Genomic DNA, 16,512 nt, shown 5'->3' on the forward strand with positions numbered 1-16,512 from the left:
CTCAGAGCCTGGAGCCTGTTTCTGATTCTGTGTCTCCCTCTCTCTCTGCCCCTCCCCCGTTCATGCTCTGTCTCTCTCTGTCCCAAAAATAAATAAACGTTGAAAAAAAAAAAATTTTTTTTTAAAAATTCTGCTCTGGCGACCAGAGGCGCTAAGAACTCTGTCCATTGCCACATCCTATAACTCAAAGGCCAAGTTGGTTTTGCTTCCTCTTCTTCACATGCAGCCATTAAACTGGAGCCCCAGCAGTGGACAGAGCTCTTTTTCTTTCATGGGGGTGGGGTTTTGGTAGCTGCCTTTGTTTTCTAAGTATGTGATGGGTGGGTGGGTGGGGGTTGCAACCTGGTGGAAACCAGAACCCCTTCCTTTTTAAAGCCTTGCTTTCATCGTGTGTGTATTCTCTGCTTCTGTACAATCTCCTGGTCTCAACGCTGTAGTCTTCTGTAATCTGGCTGCATCTGGTTCCATCTTGTTTCTCAACACATCCCAGGTGAACTTTAAGACAGTCTTCTGATCATCTGCACACATACGGCTTTACTATGCATTTCTTTCCTCTTGGAATTAAATGTGGAATCGCCGAAAGATCACTAGAGGTGATCTTTATATGGCAGAAGCATAGAAAACGTGCATGGGAATGGTAAACACCAAATGCAGGACCATGAGAGAGAAATGGGATCCGTGAGGGTTTAGACTGGGCTTCAGTGATATAGTACCTGTCTCAAGTCAGGTGGTGAGTAGACAGATGCTGCCTTTTATGTCTGAAATATTTTGTTCGATAAGAAGTGAACATTCCTGGGCTATTCTGCTTTTGCCCCTCTCATTTCTGTTCTGAGGGTGGGACCAAGGGGAGGTCAACCTTGAAAGGTCCTGCCAATCTGGAGGGCCGAGAGGAGGAGGGCGAGCCCCGAGAACAGTGCGCTGCGACCACCCAGGAGTGGGCAGAAGTGCCTGGTGCCACCCTCCTGAAGCACACCTCGCTGCCGGGATGCTGCTGTGCATGCAGAGCAGCCAGCCGCAAGGCGCAGGCGCAGCTCAGCATCCCTGCTTTACGACTGTGTGGAACACCCGTTCCCTGCTCATCCTTCAAGGCCAGAACATCCTCTCCCATGGGGCTGGTTCTTCATCTGTAGCCTGTTCTTTGTAGATTACACATAGTGCATATTCTAGTCGGTAACTTAGTCTCTGTGTCCACTGAAACCATGAGGCCCTGTCTCACCAGGTCCTTTGTGAATTCCCAGCACCGGGCACACGGGCTGCCTGTCATGGCTGTTCATTAACCTGTGGCTAAAGCAAGGTGGCAGAGTTAGGTTACTTGCCCCAAGTCACAAAACTAGAAGGTAGCTGACCTCAAATCTGAACACAGACCAGTCTGGTAGTAAAACCTGTGCTCTTCTTCTAAATCGTGTGTAGCTGGATGGGATCTCATTTGGTGATTTTAGTCTATTCATCTAACTTTTGGCTAAAGGCACCCAAATAATCCCAGATACTTATAGAGTCTAAACTGATGGGAGTAATAAAACCTTTACAGATATTTCTTGGCTGAAGATGGCTTAACATTCTGACAAACCCAGCATAACATATTGATTACTAATATATAGTAATAGATTGTTATCAATTATTGATAAATATTAACATTAAAAATACATTTAAAAATGCATTTAATACACCTAACCTACTGAACATCATAGATTAGGCTAGTTTACCTTGAACATGCTCAGAACACCTGTATCAGCCTAAAGTTGGACAAAATCATCTGACACAAATCCTGTATTGTAATGAAGTGTTGAATAGCTCATGCAGTTTATTGAATACTGTGCTGAAAGTGTTAGAGAGGTTGTATGGGTACAAACGGTTGTCAGTATACTGGTTGTTGACCCTCATGATGGCGTGGCTGACTGGGGTCTGCTGTGCCACAGCCCAGCATCATGAGAGAGGATCGTGTCACACATCACGAAAGCAGGAAAAGATCCAAACTCAAAATTTGAAATACAGTTCTCCTGAACACATATGGTTTTTGCACCATCATGAAGTCAAAAAATCTTAAGTCAGACCATCCTAAGTCAGGGACCATCCGTAGTTACAAGAGACTTTTGGTACCCACATGAGGAGACTTCAAGCCCTCATATTACTTTATTTTGCAGATGGGAAGGACCTGAGGCAGAGGTTGAAAGATTTGCATAGAAACCTGTGCCAGATCAAGTCCACCCTTTCTTTAGTGGTACTCACCCCTTTGCTTGGACAGTTAGTACCACATAAATGATCTAATGCAAGGCATTATTGCCCCAATCTGATTCCTTCCTCCTAGGATGTGCGAATATGTCGACCACCTGCATGAACATTTCAGGTATCCAGTGACAATCAAGAAGGCTTCCTACATGCCTCCTAAGGTGAGCTCGGCCAGAGAGGCCTCCCTGAGGAAGCACTGCCAGCCCCTGGTAGACTTGTTCTAGTGGGTTAGACCCTGGAGCACAAAGCTCTGTCTCCTTAGAGTTTATTTTCAGTATCTAAAAATTACAAATGGCTCCTTAGTTAGCAATATCAAATTCCCAAGGCCCAAAGGTCAGGAGTTGAGGGTGAAACTGCTCCGACAAGGCTTCTCTAATGCAGGCCTTTCTTCCCGACACCAGCTGAGACCTTAAAATGCATTTCTTGTGCAAAAACAAACCAACCAAAAGAACAAAAAACAAACATGGCACCACCTGGAGGTTAGTGAACTGAAACGTTGAGACTGTGGTTGTGTTATCTGGACCATTAATCTTCACCATGTCCAAGACATTGGGGTTCGTTTTCAGCAACAAGAGATTGAATTGTCAAAGGAAGTGTGGTTAGTTTAATCCTAAGAAGCAGCCAGTAGTGTGTTCCTCATTTCAAACAATCTGAAAACAGCATCTCTACAGGCAGCAGAAATACATAAGTGAGTTTTGTTCTGGGTGGTTATTAACACTACTCTATTTTTTGTCTTTGATAGGATGCTGGTTATTCAACAGAAATGAAGGAGGAATCTGTAAAGAAACACCAATATCCAGATGGTGAAGTCTGGAAGAAACTTCTTGCTGCTCAAAATAATTAAATGTTCAGCCCCAATACTCTTTCCTTTTTCAAGTGAAAAGGCTTAAAACTTTTTGGGTATGGTTTTACAAAAACAGGGGGGGGAAATCACCCTAGCAATCAAAACAAATTCAGCTGAAAGTCCTGTTAACCTCAGGAATCAGCTCAGTCATCATTATTACTTGATTCTTTTAGCAAATAAACACATATTCTCCTTATTAATCCTTAAATTTAGATTTAACTCAAAATCCAGAAAGATGTTCTTACAAAATTTCTATCAAGTGCTGGTACCTAGACATTAAACTGCACTTTGAGAATAAGCAGGTTATTTAATTGTTGGAACAATGCCTTATTCTATCTAACATCTGTCAGAAATTAGCAGGGTAAAAAAATAGTCCTGCAGTGCCATGTGTGTGTCACAAAGGTAACTGGTGTGTAACAAAGGTAAAAGGATTTCACAGATAAGCCCCGGAGTGGTTTAGCATTTCTATTCTTGCTCAGTCTAAATCTATCAGTAGAGGATTCACATGATACTGAAACTATGGCAGCAGTAATGAGCATAAAAATGGCATTTCATGTATTATTTTTCCATAACCCTTAAGTAAACCTTTATCCTAAATGGTCATTAAATGCTAATGATAAAATGCAGCCAGAATTAGATGAACTGCAGAAAAACAGGGCAAAATAGTCTAGTCAGCATTTCTAAAATATACTAACCCTCTAAGCAGGATCCAAACGAGAATACAGCATATGTTTATTTAGGAGGGTTCAGTTAAATCTATTTTAGGCAAGCAGTGAGCAGAATGGCAATACAGAATAAAAAAAATTAAAAAACAAAACACCAGATGAATGCACAACACTCCTTTATTATAGCAATATATAAAGCAAGTAACTTTAAATGTTCATAACTACAACTGTACATTATCATGCATGCTGGTGTTACTCAGCTTGCTGAAATCTGGGGGAATAGTTTTCATGTAATTGAAATGCACTGAGCTTCATAAAAATGTGGGATTGAAGTGCAGGTACACATTTTAAGGGCATATAAATTTTTACTCTCCTTACTTTATCCCTAATCTTGGCAGTTTCACACATCCCCAGGGAGTTAACCAAACTCAAGGTCATTTGTTAGTAAGAGAACTGTTGGCCAGTGGCAACATTCTCAAAAGCTAATCAAGTGTAACTGCCGGTCACCAATAGACTTCTGACCTAGTTCTTTCTTTCTTTAGGGTGAAACACCTTTCATCCGGGCATTCAGTCTAATCCCTCAAGAATCAGTATCTTTCCGGTATCTCCCTTAAAAGCATTTTAAACAGCCATTTCCATTTTAATAGTGGGGTGAGGATTGTACCCCTCAATCTGAAAGTCTTCAGCCTTGAAGTCATCAATTGTCTCAACTTTTCGAAGGATTCTGAGCTTTGGGAAAGGCCTTGGTTCTCGCTGTAGCTAAAAATAATAGGAAATCGTTATTTTGCCATTATCGGTGCAAGCTGCTTTAATTCTGAGACAAGTACACAGTATTTTATCAACAAAATATTTCATAGGACTGTAATAGTATGGACACCTGTCCCTGCTTATGCAACACTACTGGAATACAACTGATCCTCTCCCACAAGTGGGGACTGAAGGATATTATGTGGAATCACATCAGGTGGAGCCTTGTGGCTCATCTCATAATTGGCTGTTCTTGGTAAATTTATTAAGGACAGGATGCAATCTTTTACTTTCAAATCCGTAACTACTCAGAAGTTACAGTGCTCAGTATGGGAGTATGAGTCCCCAAATCCCTATCCCAACTGTCCTTTGCAGTGAGGGCAATGTAAGATGTGACATCTGACAACAGAAAGGGATGCAAGCTGGTGTTCCTGGCATGAACAGATGGTGGCACTGAGGGCAGGCATACGGGTTACAACCTCACGTTATTCTGTCCAGACTGGAGCAGACAGCCAGAGAGGCAACTGGGTAAACCCTGAAGTTACCCTCTAAACAAAAGCAGCTAAACTCCCTCAAAGGAGGAATTTTCAAAACCTGGATCTCACCTGGAAGGGGCTAAAAGGGTTTCGGTTCAAAATTTTTTTTCTTGGGGATCATTAAGCATTAGACTTATTTAATTTTATTTTCTTAGAGCATGTGTGGATGCAGGAGAGGGGCAGAGAGAGGGAGGAAGAATCCCTAGCAGGCTCCATGCCCCGCGCAGAGCCCCACTCAGGGCTCAATCCCATGACCATGAGATTACAACCTGAGCCGAAATCAAGAGTCAGATGCTCAGCCAACCAAGCCACCCGGGTACCCCTAGACACTCATTTTTTAATTGCCATTTAAAATCATTTGTTGGCTGCTATAACTCAGGATTTGAACAGACTTTTGAAAGTTAATACCTAAGTATGGTATTTCATATGACAGGAAAACATCTGCATTTAAATGCTACCTCTGGGAAGGTCCCAAACCCACTGGTCCAAATATGGGCTCTCCCTCTCTGGTCCTGCTATCTAGTACCTCCCAGCACTGTTAAGTGTCTGTGGGTGCTAAAATGTGTCCTCCTTGTCCCTGCCCACCACCATCCCTAAGCTGAAGCCCTGTAGTTGGAACAGGCCATCTTATCTGCCACAGCACAGAGCAGAAGGGCTGTTATATGAGGGATGTTCTAGAAGGCAGCCTTTTATCAAGAGAGGTTACCAAACTCCAAAGCATGACCGGTATCATTCTTACCTGCATTTTTAGCGGTTCAATGTGATTCAGGTAAATATGCGCATCTCCCAAAGTATGTATGAAGTCACCTGGCTAAATCGCACAGGAGCAAGCAAAATGGTAAATGTTTTTAGTTTCAATTCCTTTAAAACACATCATTTGAAAGCACATTACGTAGACTATGCAGACATTCCCAGGCTTTTTAGAAAAGAATTTCACCAGTGTAGCTTTTGAGAAAAGGTGGTATTCATAAGAGTTGTCTTATATTATAAACTATATAAACCTGCTTGTGTATACAGACCACAAAGACAGGAAAGCTCCATGGGAAGCTGCAAGGTGAGCAAGTTCATTTCTTAATTACCTAGAGCACATTTTAAAAGTAATCAGACACTGAATACTCTGCAATTAATTTTTCCACGTTGAAGAATCTAAGAGCTCAGTGCTTTAGGCTGATAGCAATCATTCGTTCCAGAGAGCAGCTCACCTTCAGGCCTGTGATGTGTGCGATCATGTAGGTGAGCAGGGAGTAGCTGGCGATGTTGAAGGGTACACCCAGGCCCATGTCTCCTGACCTCTGGTACAGCTGGCAGGACAGTTCACCGTTCACCACGTAGAACTGGCAAAGAGCATGGCACGGAGGCAGGGCCATCAGAGGAAGATCTGAGGAGCCAGCACAAAGGAAAATGAGGAGTTGGTGGTTTTAAAGAATGCAGCTATACACAGAGTAAAACAGGAGAGAAACAGAAGACAACTCACATGGGGGAGATCATGAGAAAAAGCCACTGGGCCAGTGACCCCACCCCCCATGACCCACACCTCCCCCTATGTCAAGAGCAGACCATTCCAATCCTGAGGATGGGACAACGCCTACGGTGACCCATCCATCAACAGAAGACTTCTGCAGATGTCCATTTACAACTGAAGCAACACTCTTTGATCCAAGCAGAAATTACTTGTGCTACCTTCATGGCACCAAACTACAAGTACAGGAGGAATTCATTCATTTACAAGGACCACAGGTGTGCATCTCAGGCACACCCTCCTATATTCAAAGTCTCTATTATAAAAGCAAATATCTGACTCTGGGTAATATTTATTACATCTTGGTCAGTTTAATTTTATAATATAACTGTTAAAATGTTAACAGCCAGGTGGCAGGGACATGAAACTTCATCTGCCCCAATTTAAACTGTTAAAATCCTTGGTGTATTTTTATAAGTAATTTAAAGCCCTCTTTGGAGTAAGAATAAGTATAAATACACACATTAAAATCATCTGCATCCAACCCCATCATCTGAAGGTGAAAATGGGGCCAAGTGTGACCTGCCCAGGGTCATATCAGCCATGCAGCTGAGGGTGGTGGTTCCCAGGATCCAGCCTCCTCTCGGTAGCCTCCATGCAAAGCTACATGGCTTCCCTTTGGGCTGTTACAGTTAGGACACAAGACAATAATTGGGATGCTTCCAACCTTTTGGATTCCAACCACACAGGATGATTCTTCTGTCATTGGGGTTGGTTTTGATTGTGTCAATCACCTTTTGCAGTTGATCTACTCCTTGACCTGAATAATCTGTAGAATCGTCAAAAAAGAGAAGACATGTCCACATATCAATCACAGGATCTTATGAGATGACCTTAGAGGCCATCCACCACTGTCCTACCACAGCCCCCCTGTGGCCACACTACAAGGTATCTAATCCACTCTACAAATTGCTCAGCTCTCGTGGGGTGATGTTGAGTTCAGGGCTCCTAGGTCTATTCTCTGGAGCCATAACAAAGTCTATTTTCTTTTCTATGAGTCTTTTTTAAATATTCGGTCTGTCATGGTGCAACCCCTCCCCTTCCTAACCTTCTCCAATCCCAGCAATCGGTTTCTTCCAGTGGTCCCACGGACTGTCTCTATACCCATCAACCATTCTTGTCACACTTTACTGCTGTGGAACAGACTAACACAAGACTGTGGGTGGATTCCCCTCTGTGATCTAGCATTATTTACATCTAAAATTAAAATTTAGCAGCCAAACCCCTGCTGATCCATAAACATCAGGAAACCTCTTTAACTATTACACCACCTTGTACTTTTCTCCCATTTCTGGTCTCTGGACTTTAATTCCTTGCCTTCTTCCTGAAATGGAACTGGAAGCTGAGAAGTCTGAGGAATGTGGAGCTTTATATTCACTCTGGTTAAACTTCCACTTATTGGTGTTAGACTAGGTTCTGGTCTAGCAGCTCTTAATTTTGGAGAGAAGAAAGTTCTGTCACAATCACAGCTTCAGAAAAAGTAATAACAAAGATTAAAAAGGGGCGCCTAGGTGGCTCCGTTGGTTGAGCATCTGACTCTGGCTCAGGTTATGATCTCACGGTTAGTGGGCTCGAGCCCCACATTGGACTCTGTGCTGACAGCTCAGAGCCTGGAGCCTGCTTTGGATTCTGTGTCCCCCTCTCTCTGTTCCTTCCCCTGCTCACATACTCTCTCTCAAAAATAAATAAAAGATTAAAAAAAAAAAAAGATGCACCATGATGGCACAGTTCTAGATTTTGGTTGTGGTACTTACGTAAATCTACAGGTGCTGTCAGTGGTTTCTGTCCAGCTAGCAAACTATTACTTCCTATGTATGTGTACACACACACACACGCACCTGAGGAGGTAGGCATTTGCTTTTGCAATGCCTGGCCTATGGACAAGCAGGACAGGAAGGGTCAAAGGACTGGGGCAGGTGGTGCCACCAAATGACTGAGGAAGGTCACCATCCAGAAGTAAGATGTTTCATCTTCTTGTCCACCCCAGGAGGGCAGGGAGAAGAGGGTAACCCAACAACTGCTATTACATAAGCTCCACCTAAAGGGTGCGGGGTGGCTCAGTATCAAAAAGGGAGATCAAGCCACCACAAGGCGATCCTTGTTCTTTTTGTCCCCCAAATGAACTCCTACCTTATTCCCCAACACAGCAACCAACTGACCAACCAGCAGACCAACTATCTGCTAGCGAAACAAGCTACAGAAAGTACCAAGCACCCAATAAAAACTAACAACCAAGAGTGTGATCTACCTGAATCTGAAATAGCCTCTCACAAGGTCAAAGTTCTATATATATCAGCTCCTCAGACTGGCTTCTTACAACCCCAACTTCACTAGAAACAATGGAGCAAACTCATGCTATACCAGATGCTCAGGAAATTAAGGCTTTGCTCTGTTTTCTCACCTGAATCCTTATCTTTGTATTCTGCCCCAAAATGCCTCCACTGAAAGCCATAAACTGGGCCTAAATCCCCTTCTTCTCTGTTGGAGAATCCTAGGCTGTCCAAGAAGTTTCGGGACCCATTGGCATCCCAGATTTTCACTCCCTTGGATGACAGTTCCTTAGCGTTTGTAGATCCCTGGAAGAGACAGGACAACAGAGAAGGCATCCAAGTGAACAGAGAAGGCATCCAAGTGAACTGAGCCATAAGGAGTTGATAGCCCAAGAGCTTCCCACCAATTAGGCCTCTGGCCCATGCTAACACACCAGGGACAGGCACTCACACGTCCTGCACAGCTGGACATCCCATCTTTAAAGGCCAGTCCCAGCTGACTTTTTGAGGGCCTCTAGGGCAGTTTTCTGGTATCACTTCCAGGACAGGTGATTCTTGGAATTATTACCCTTTCAAATCTTTTCTCCTGTTCTTCTCAACTAAATGTTCTAGATTAAACACCTCCAAATCCTTTCATTATTCCCACCTCGCCTAACAGTCTTGTGCTTTTTAACAAAATGTGTGTCTAAGTGTAATCCCCCAAAATGCACTTAATGCCTCACCTGCAGTCTGTTCAGTGTATCTTAGACCTGGTTGGTACATAGGCTATTTCACTAATTGGTGTAATCGGTATCAGCTTTTCTTGCAAATCTATCATCCACATTATATGTGCCACTGTCGAGTTATGTTTACCCCAACCTATATATGCAGTTAAGGTGGTGTTTTGTTTTTTCCCAAGTACGAGCCCATGTTTATTTCTTATATTTAATCTCATCAGATGTGGCCCATATCATCTTAACCTATGTCCTGATTGTGCCTCCAGGTCACAGACAGATCTCAACGGCCTCTGGGTAGGACATGCTGTAATGGGGACAAACAAGGCTGTGGTGCCACACACACACACCGGGGCTCTGTGCCTGCCCTTCACGACCCTTCTCTGACAGCTCCCTGACCCCCTGGCCTTGCTATCTCCATCCACAGAAGAGCTCAGTATTCCCCACACACAGTAGTGTGAGGGTAGAGGACACAAAGTGCTCAGTGCACCACAGATCCTAACTTCAGCACAGGCCCCGTCTCTCCATCCTGCCCACGGATGCCAGCAGCAGTGCAGGTTCATTCTGACTCCTGTGTTTCATCCAGTCACTCAGGGAGCAACTCTATCAGAGGGGAGCCTGACACGTTCCTGGTAAAGGGTTCTTAGAATCCTGAATTCAAGCTAAATTAAAACAAGTGACTGCATTTATTTCTGAGCATCTCGTTTCCTCCCTTCTGTTTTTGTTTATACTTTTTCCACCTCCAAGACGTCATTTTTCTATCTTTCCCATATTACTTCAAATGTCTCCCTTTTATATCCATTCCGACTGGGCACTAGATGGTTTATAAATGTCATCTTCTGAGATTTCTGATGACGTGCCTGGAACTAGACACTCACTGTCAGCTGAGAGAAGACAACATGGAAGAAAATGCCTCGAGAATATAGAACTAAGCAGGGGCCCCTGGGTGGCTCAGTCGATTAAGCATCTGACCTCGGCTCAGAGGTCATGATCTCACAATTCGTGGGTTCGAGCCCCGCATCGGGCTCTGTGCTGACAGCTCAGAGCCTGGAGCCTGCTTTGGATTCTGTGTGTATGTGTGTGTGTGTCTGCCCTTTCCCTGCTTGTGCTCTGTCTCTCAAAAATAAATAAATGTTAAAAAAAAATTTTTAAAATTAAAAAAAAGAACATGGAACTAAGGAAGACTGGATTGAATTCTAAACCCTTTCTAAAATGCAGTAGGAAGTCTTGAGTTTGGTTTGGCCCAAGATCATACAAGCCACACAGAGTGCTCTGTAGAAGGGATCCCGGTTTCTACACAGCCCAGAACTGAGCCCATCTCCTCAGGCACCCTCTAACCAGCACTGGCCAGAATATTACCAGCCTGGACCAGGAGACAGAGCAAGAGGAAGCTGTCCATCATCACAGCACCTTAGCCCTTACCCAAGGTACCTACCTGGCTCTTCAGAAGAGGTATAGCTTGTTACTCAAGAGATTATTCTAGTTTATACAAATATGAGAACATGGTTGGGATCCATATTCAGTGATCAATCTATGTTGAGTATCTACTATATGGCAGGCTATGTTCTAGGCCCAGGGGATAAAAAGTGAACAGGAAAAAACAAATTCTCTGCCCTCATGGAGCTTCTAATACATTTTACTTGTTCATTTGTTGTCTACTTTCCCCCTTCCAGGGGGGAAAGGGGAGAACACACATCATACATCAGCTGATGATGTTTCTCTGCAGAAAAAACAAAGGAGGGTAGGAGGAGGGTGTGTGTATGTTGGGGAGGGAGAGGGGGATAATCAGTCTTAGATGGGAAGGTTAGGGAAGGCCCACTGAGCAGAGACTTGAAGGAGGTGAGGGAGTGAGTCATGCTGCATGTAGGGGAAGGCTCCAGGGAACAGGACTGGCAAGTTCCAGAGCCCTAGGTGGCAATGTTCTGATGTGCTCAAAGTTTAGTAAAGAGGCCAGGTGGGTGGAGCAGAGTGAGCAGCAAGCCAGCTGAAGCCAGAGCTGGGACAGGGGCCCCTGGCTCTTACTGTGTGAAATGGGAGCCACTAAGGGCTATAGGTGAAGAATGACATGATTTGACTTTTTAAAGGATCTCGCTGGTGCTGGGTTGAGAACAGACTGTTGATTCCCAATAGCAGCAGCTTCTTTACCTTGATAAACCACAGCAACTCCTCCAAAACACCCTTCCAGAATACACGCTTGGTTGTCAGTAGAGGAAATTCATCTGAAAAACAGTTTGCCAGATAATTTCAAGATGGGAAAAAAGAAGACACCATCCAACTTTCTCTGTAGAGGAAAACTGCCCCAGGACACAGGCCTTTGAGTGACCACAGGAGCAAGCAGGAAACTTTGACTCTAGTCACGTGGGTACCCCAGACCAGGGTGGAGCTCACAGGATACAGCGAAGTCAGTGACCCAATTCAGAGGAGACTGCCCTCCTGAATCCTTTGACCACCACAGGAATTCCACACTGAGATGGAACACTGGCCAGGCAGGATGCCCATGTGGACAGGGAAAGAACTACATCCACTTGCCAGCTAGTGTGAATCCTTCAGAGAAGTGTGAAGACAACACACAAAATGTGCCCTAGGACAAAGGCTGAAGGCTCCCAGGGCTACTCCGTGATTATCCTGCCAGGGAAAACTTACTCAGGTCCAGGAGACAGTAGATATCACACTGGCCAAAGCTAAAGAATAGTTATTAATTATCTGCAAAGCAAATTAACCTCTATTATTTAAGTGTACCAAAAATAATAACTGTTTAAACACTTGATATGCATGACAAAACCTTGTTTGAAGCATCCTTAAGATCACCATTTTATAGGCACCAGAAGGGAATATACAAGCTTGCATCAAGCAACAGATCAAAATATAAAAGCTTATCTCTAAATTTGGTACCTATTCAGTTCACCTTATCAATTGTATAGTTGCTATACATGTAAAAAGCACAGATTTTTTTTCAAGTACTTTTATCAGTACTGCCTACTGAGCACGATTTCCTCCATTTTAAGTATAGGAGGAAGCTGAAGGAACTTGCAGAAGGGCTGGAGTAAAAGCTAGGTCTTTGGGTCACTGGAGGCCACTGTGCGGAGCGGCAGGAGGGTGGATTCCTCTGCCACTGCAGCCTGGGTATTTTCCAGTCTCTAAAATGGGTGTGGGGTTAAGTGTGGGTCCTCCCCTGCCCACCACAGTGCTTCACTAATAGTAGGTCTCCCTACTTAAAACCATCTCCATACCCGTGTCAAGGATACCTGTCTTGTGCCCACCCCCACCCCACCCCTTTGTCCCCTGAAAGCCTGACTCTAACAACCCCCAAGAGACACTCCCCAGGGGCCATCCTGTTTTGAAGGAAAACAGGAATAAGAACTTCTACTCGAACTCTTCGCTTTCCTGTTTCAACGTTTAAGAGGAAAGCTGGTTCGTTAGGACCAGACCGGAAAAATGGTCAGGAACCACAAGTTCCCGCCCAGCTTCTGTATTCACTCTCTCCTCCGGCCGCCTTTGACCCGCCCATATTCCTTCGCTCCAATTTTTTAAAACTGCAAAACCAAAGGGCCAACACAGGGGGTGGGGGCGGGGAGGGTAGAAAGGAGGAGTCAAAAAGGGCAACCTCTAAGCCAAGTCCGTGGTCAAGCCCAGGCAAATCCTCTCCCATTTTCTGGTATGAGGTCAGCACTACCAGCCCGTGTCCGCTCTGGGGCAGAAAGCGTGACCGGGATGCGCAGGCCTTGGCGCCAAAGGACGTGGTTTTATCTCCCAATTCTGTCACTCCTGTCCGCGTGACTTTACGCAAATCATTTCTCTAACCCGAACCTCAGTTTTGGCGTCCGCAAAGCACAGGGGTTAAGGAGCTCACAGGATCGAGGTTAGGACTAAAAGCTGGTGGCGGGACCCAGCCTCTCCCGGGCGCTCCTCCAGAGGCCGCTCGGAGCCCACCCGTGCGCACGCCCACTCGCCCGGCGCGCGCAGCGGTCACCTCTCAGGCTGTAGCGCGCCTGCATGCCGAACACCGACAACGTGCCGGTGCCGGTGCGGTCATCCTTCTGGAACCCGCAGCGCAGGATGTGCTCCACCTGCCCCAGGTACTGCAGCTCCCCGTGGGGTGGCGGCTGCGGCTGCGGCTGCGGTTCGGCGCCCCGCTTCTGCTCGGCGGGCTGTGCCGGCGGGCGCTGCAGCTCGGAGCCGGGAGCGGGCATGGCGCGGGCGCAGGCTGCGGGGCCTAAGACGCGGACGGCGGCGAGCAGCGAGCGACTGGCTAGTAGGTCCAGACCGTTCTGCGCGCTTTTTTTCCCGCCGCCGCTGAGGTGACTCCGCCCCTTCCTGCTTCGTGACGTTGGCAGGCCCTAGGGCTCCCGGCGTCCCAAGGGCGCGCCGAGCCACAAGTTGCCCAGAGCGCGCGCTCTGGGAAACGTGCCAGAAACCTGAAGCTGTGGTGTTTAGCGCCTTTAAATGCTAACAACCTAAGTCCTGTATCTTGGTGCATTGGCTGAAAAAGGCCACTCTGGTTAGAAAGTTTCGCGTTCACCGCGCCATTTATTTTTATTTAAAAAAAAATTTAAATTAACATTTATTTAGTTTTTGAGAGTCAGAGAGAGACTGAGCACGAGCAGGGGAGGTGCAGAGAGAAGGAGACACAGAATCGGAAGCAGGCTCCAGGCTCTGAACTGTCAGCACAGAGCCGGATGCGGGGCTCGAACCCACGAACCGTGAGATCGTGACCCAGGTGAAGTCAGTGGCCCAACCGACTGAGCCACCCAGGAGCCCCCACCGCACCATTTAATACTAAGAGGAGCCTGGAACAGTCCTGACGTATTCATGAAATCAAAAACAAACAAAACCCTGTTATTTGACCAGGCTGTCAGGCGCTGTGCCTTCCCGTTTTTCCCTATCCTCACCGAAGGCCAGTAGCTGGAGGAAGTGGAATAGGCCCATTTTTTTACTTGATTAATGACAACCAGCCATTCTCAAGTTTTTGACAGCAAAATTTCACTTATTGTGAAATGTTTCTAATGTAAACACTGTTGGGTAAGAGCAATTTGATAATTAGTTTAAAATGTAGGAGGGGTGCCTGGCTGGCTCAGTCAGCAGACCATGGATGGGACTCTTGGTCTTAGGGTTGTGGGTTACAGCCCCATGTTGGGTGTGGAAATTACTTAAAAAGAAAATCTTTAAAAAAAATAAAATGTACTAATACATGGACATGCAATAAGCAGTCTTTAAAAAATTTATTTATTTTTTTAATTTACATCCAGGTTAGTTAGCATATAGTGCAACAACGATTTCAGGAGTAGATTCCTTAATGCCCCTTACCCATTTAGCCGATCCCCCCTCCCATAACCCCTCCAGTAACTCTGTTTGTTCTCCATATTTAAGTCTCTTATATTTTTGTCCCCCTCCCTGTTTTTATGTTATTTTTGTTCCCATTCCCTTATGTTCATCTGTTTTGTATCTTAAAGTCCTCATATGAGTGAAGTCATACGATATTTGTCTTTCTCTGACTAATTTCAACAAGCAGTCTTTTGAATCAACAACTTTTTTTTAGCACATAGTAGATGCTGAATGTATTTTTTGTTGCTGGGTCTGGGGTTATGAAGAGTAAGATGTTGGCACTGAATGAAACATACCAAACACTATTTCTTTCCGTTCAATAAAGTCAACTTTTTTTCTTTTTTTTTCTCCCCGGGTTATCTCAAATGGATTGGCTGTGCAAGATTCTCACATCTTTCTGCTAACATATGCCTCTCAAACTCAAGGTTAAAATTTTTGTAATTGAAACACAAGTTCTAGCAAGAGGTGAATATCTTTCATGTGCAGCTCTGCCTAATCCGCTCAGTGAAAACAATCTTGCATCCCTTTATGTGGCACAAAGCCTATAAAGAATAAATCAAATCTCAAAGACAATTTAAAAAATACCTGGCCATTTGGGTTAATTGGAAGAAGGATAATACTATGAACAGACTAAGAAGTGCTTCAGGGAACATTTCACAAGACTTCTAGCTGGAAAGTCTCTGTTCTTGCCGTTTGGTTTTATGAGTGCTCACAAAGGCCACAATAAACAGAAATGCATTGGGTTACAGAACAGCAGATATTTTAAATCTATTTCATCCATCACAGTACTAGGCTGGCCTTTCCTAGGTCTGCATAGATTCATTTTCCCCTCCTACAGCACATTCCCCACCCCATCCCATACCGATATTTGAAAAAAAAAAAATGTTTATTTATTTATTTTGAGAGACAGAGAGCGAGAGAATCCCAAGCAGGCTCTGAGCTGTCAGCATGGAGCCCGATGCAGGGCTCCATCTTTCAAACTGAGATCATGACCTGAGCTGAAATCAAGAGTAGGACACTTAACCAACTGAGCCACCCAGGTGCCCCAACCCCAGCATAGTAATAGTTTTAAAGAGTCATCGGTCTCCTATTAGGAATGATAGCCCTCCTGTATTGTGTTGTACGATTTGGACAGGGCGGGTAGCACCAGATGCAGTGGGCATTCTTTTTGGTGGTCATTTGGGAGGAGACATGCTGGGTCAGAAAACCTTAACTCAGAAAACAGACTTCAGGCAGGAATGGGGACCCATGTTGTCTGTTCGGCTTGAGCATTGTCCTGGGTATAAGAAGCTAAGATGCCATGTGGAAGCATGTTCTGGGTGGGCCAGAACTGCAGAGTTCTTCACTGGGCAGGATCGTCCAGCATACTGCAGGGCTTTAGCATGCCTGTGGAAAGCCAACTAAACGTACATATTCCTCCAACTTCACCCCAACTGAAAAGTGTCTCCACACATTTCCAACCGCGGGGCGGATCCCAGGCAGAAAATAGCCTAGATTTTCCAGTTGTATGTTATCCTCTGTGTTTAGTTTCCTTTTGTCAGTTTGAGCTGAGTTTATTATTCTAGCCGAATATCAGTTATACCACAAAGAGAATCTCAAGGTAAAGAGCATAGGCTCCCCTGCCTGTGTGGAGATTCCTTTTCCACTGTGGTACTTGGAGGATCTTGGTT

The 16,512-nt window shown here is 45.0% G+C and overlaps 2 protein-coding genes and 1 long non-coding RNA gene across 5 annotated transcripts in view; 2 read left to right on the forward strand and 1 right to left on the reverse strand.

Annotated features, from left to right (window-relative positions):
- Positions 1 to 3,084, forward strand: part of ENOSF1 (enolase superfamily member 1) — a 29,942-nt gene extending 26,858 nt beyond the window's left edge. For 2 of the 3 annotated variants that reach the window (XM_043558416.1, XM_043558418.1), the window contains 2 exons: positions 2,306 to 2,387; positions 2,969 to 3,084. In XM_043558416.1, coding sequence (XP_043414351.1) covers positions 2,306 to 2,387; positions 2,969 to 3,070 — 184 coding nt within the window. In that variant the 3' untranslated portion in view covers positions 3,071 to 3,084. Of the gene's footprint in view, positions 1 to 127; positions 2,388 to 2,968 lie in introns of those variants that run through there. The other variant, XM_043558417.1, reaches the window with a different exon arrangement.
- An 810-nt stretch (positions 3,085 to 3,894) lies between these two features.
- On the reverse strand, positions 3,895 to 13,846 carry TYMS (thymidylate synthetase). Its single transcript, XM_043558419.1, has 7 exons — positions 13,491 to 13,846; positions 11,666 to 11,739; positions 8,939 to 9,113; positions 7,205 to 7,306; positions 6,221 to 6,396; positions 5,758 to 5,829; positions 3,895 to 4,494 (listed from the first exon to the last, which is right to left on the reverse strand). The coding sequence occupies exons 1-7, from the start codon at positions 13,708 to 13,710 to the stop codon at positions 4,357 to 4,359; spliced, it is 957 nt and encodes a 318-aa protein (XP_043414354.1). The 5' UTR covers positions 13,711 to 13,846; the 3' UTR covers positions 3,895 to 4,356.
- Positions 7,300 to 10,209, forward strand: LOC122470614. Its single transcript, XR_006293954.1, has 2 exons — positions 7,300 to 7,425; positions 9,790 to 10,209. It is a non-coding gene; the product is annotated as an uncharacterized LOC122470614 (long non-coding RNA).
- Positions 13,847 to 16,512: the final 2,666 nt, after the last annotated feature.

This window comes from Prionailurus bengalensis, chromosome D3, assembly GCF_016509475.1.
Source record: "Prionailurus bengalensis isolate Pbe53 chromosome D3, Fcat_Pben_1.1_paternal_pri, whole genome shotgun sequence".
Taxonomy (NCBI): Eukaryota; Metazoa; Chordata; class Mammalia; order Carnivora; family Felidae; genus Prionailurus; species Prionailurus bengalensis.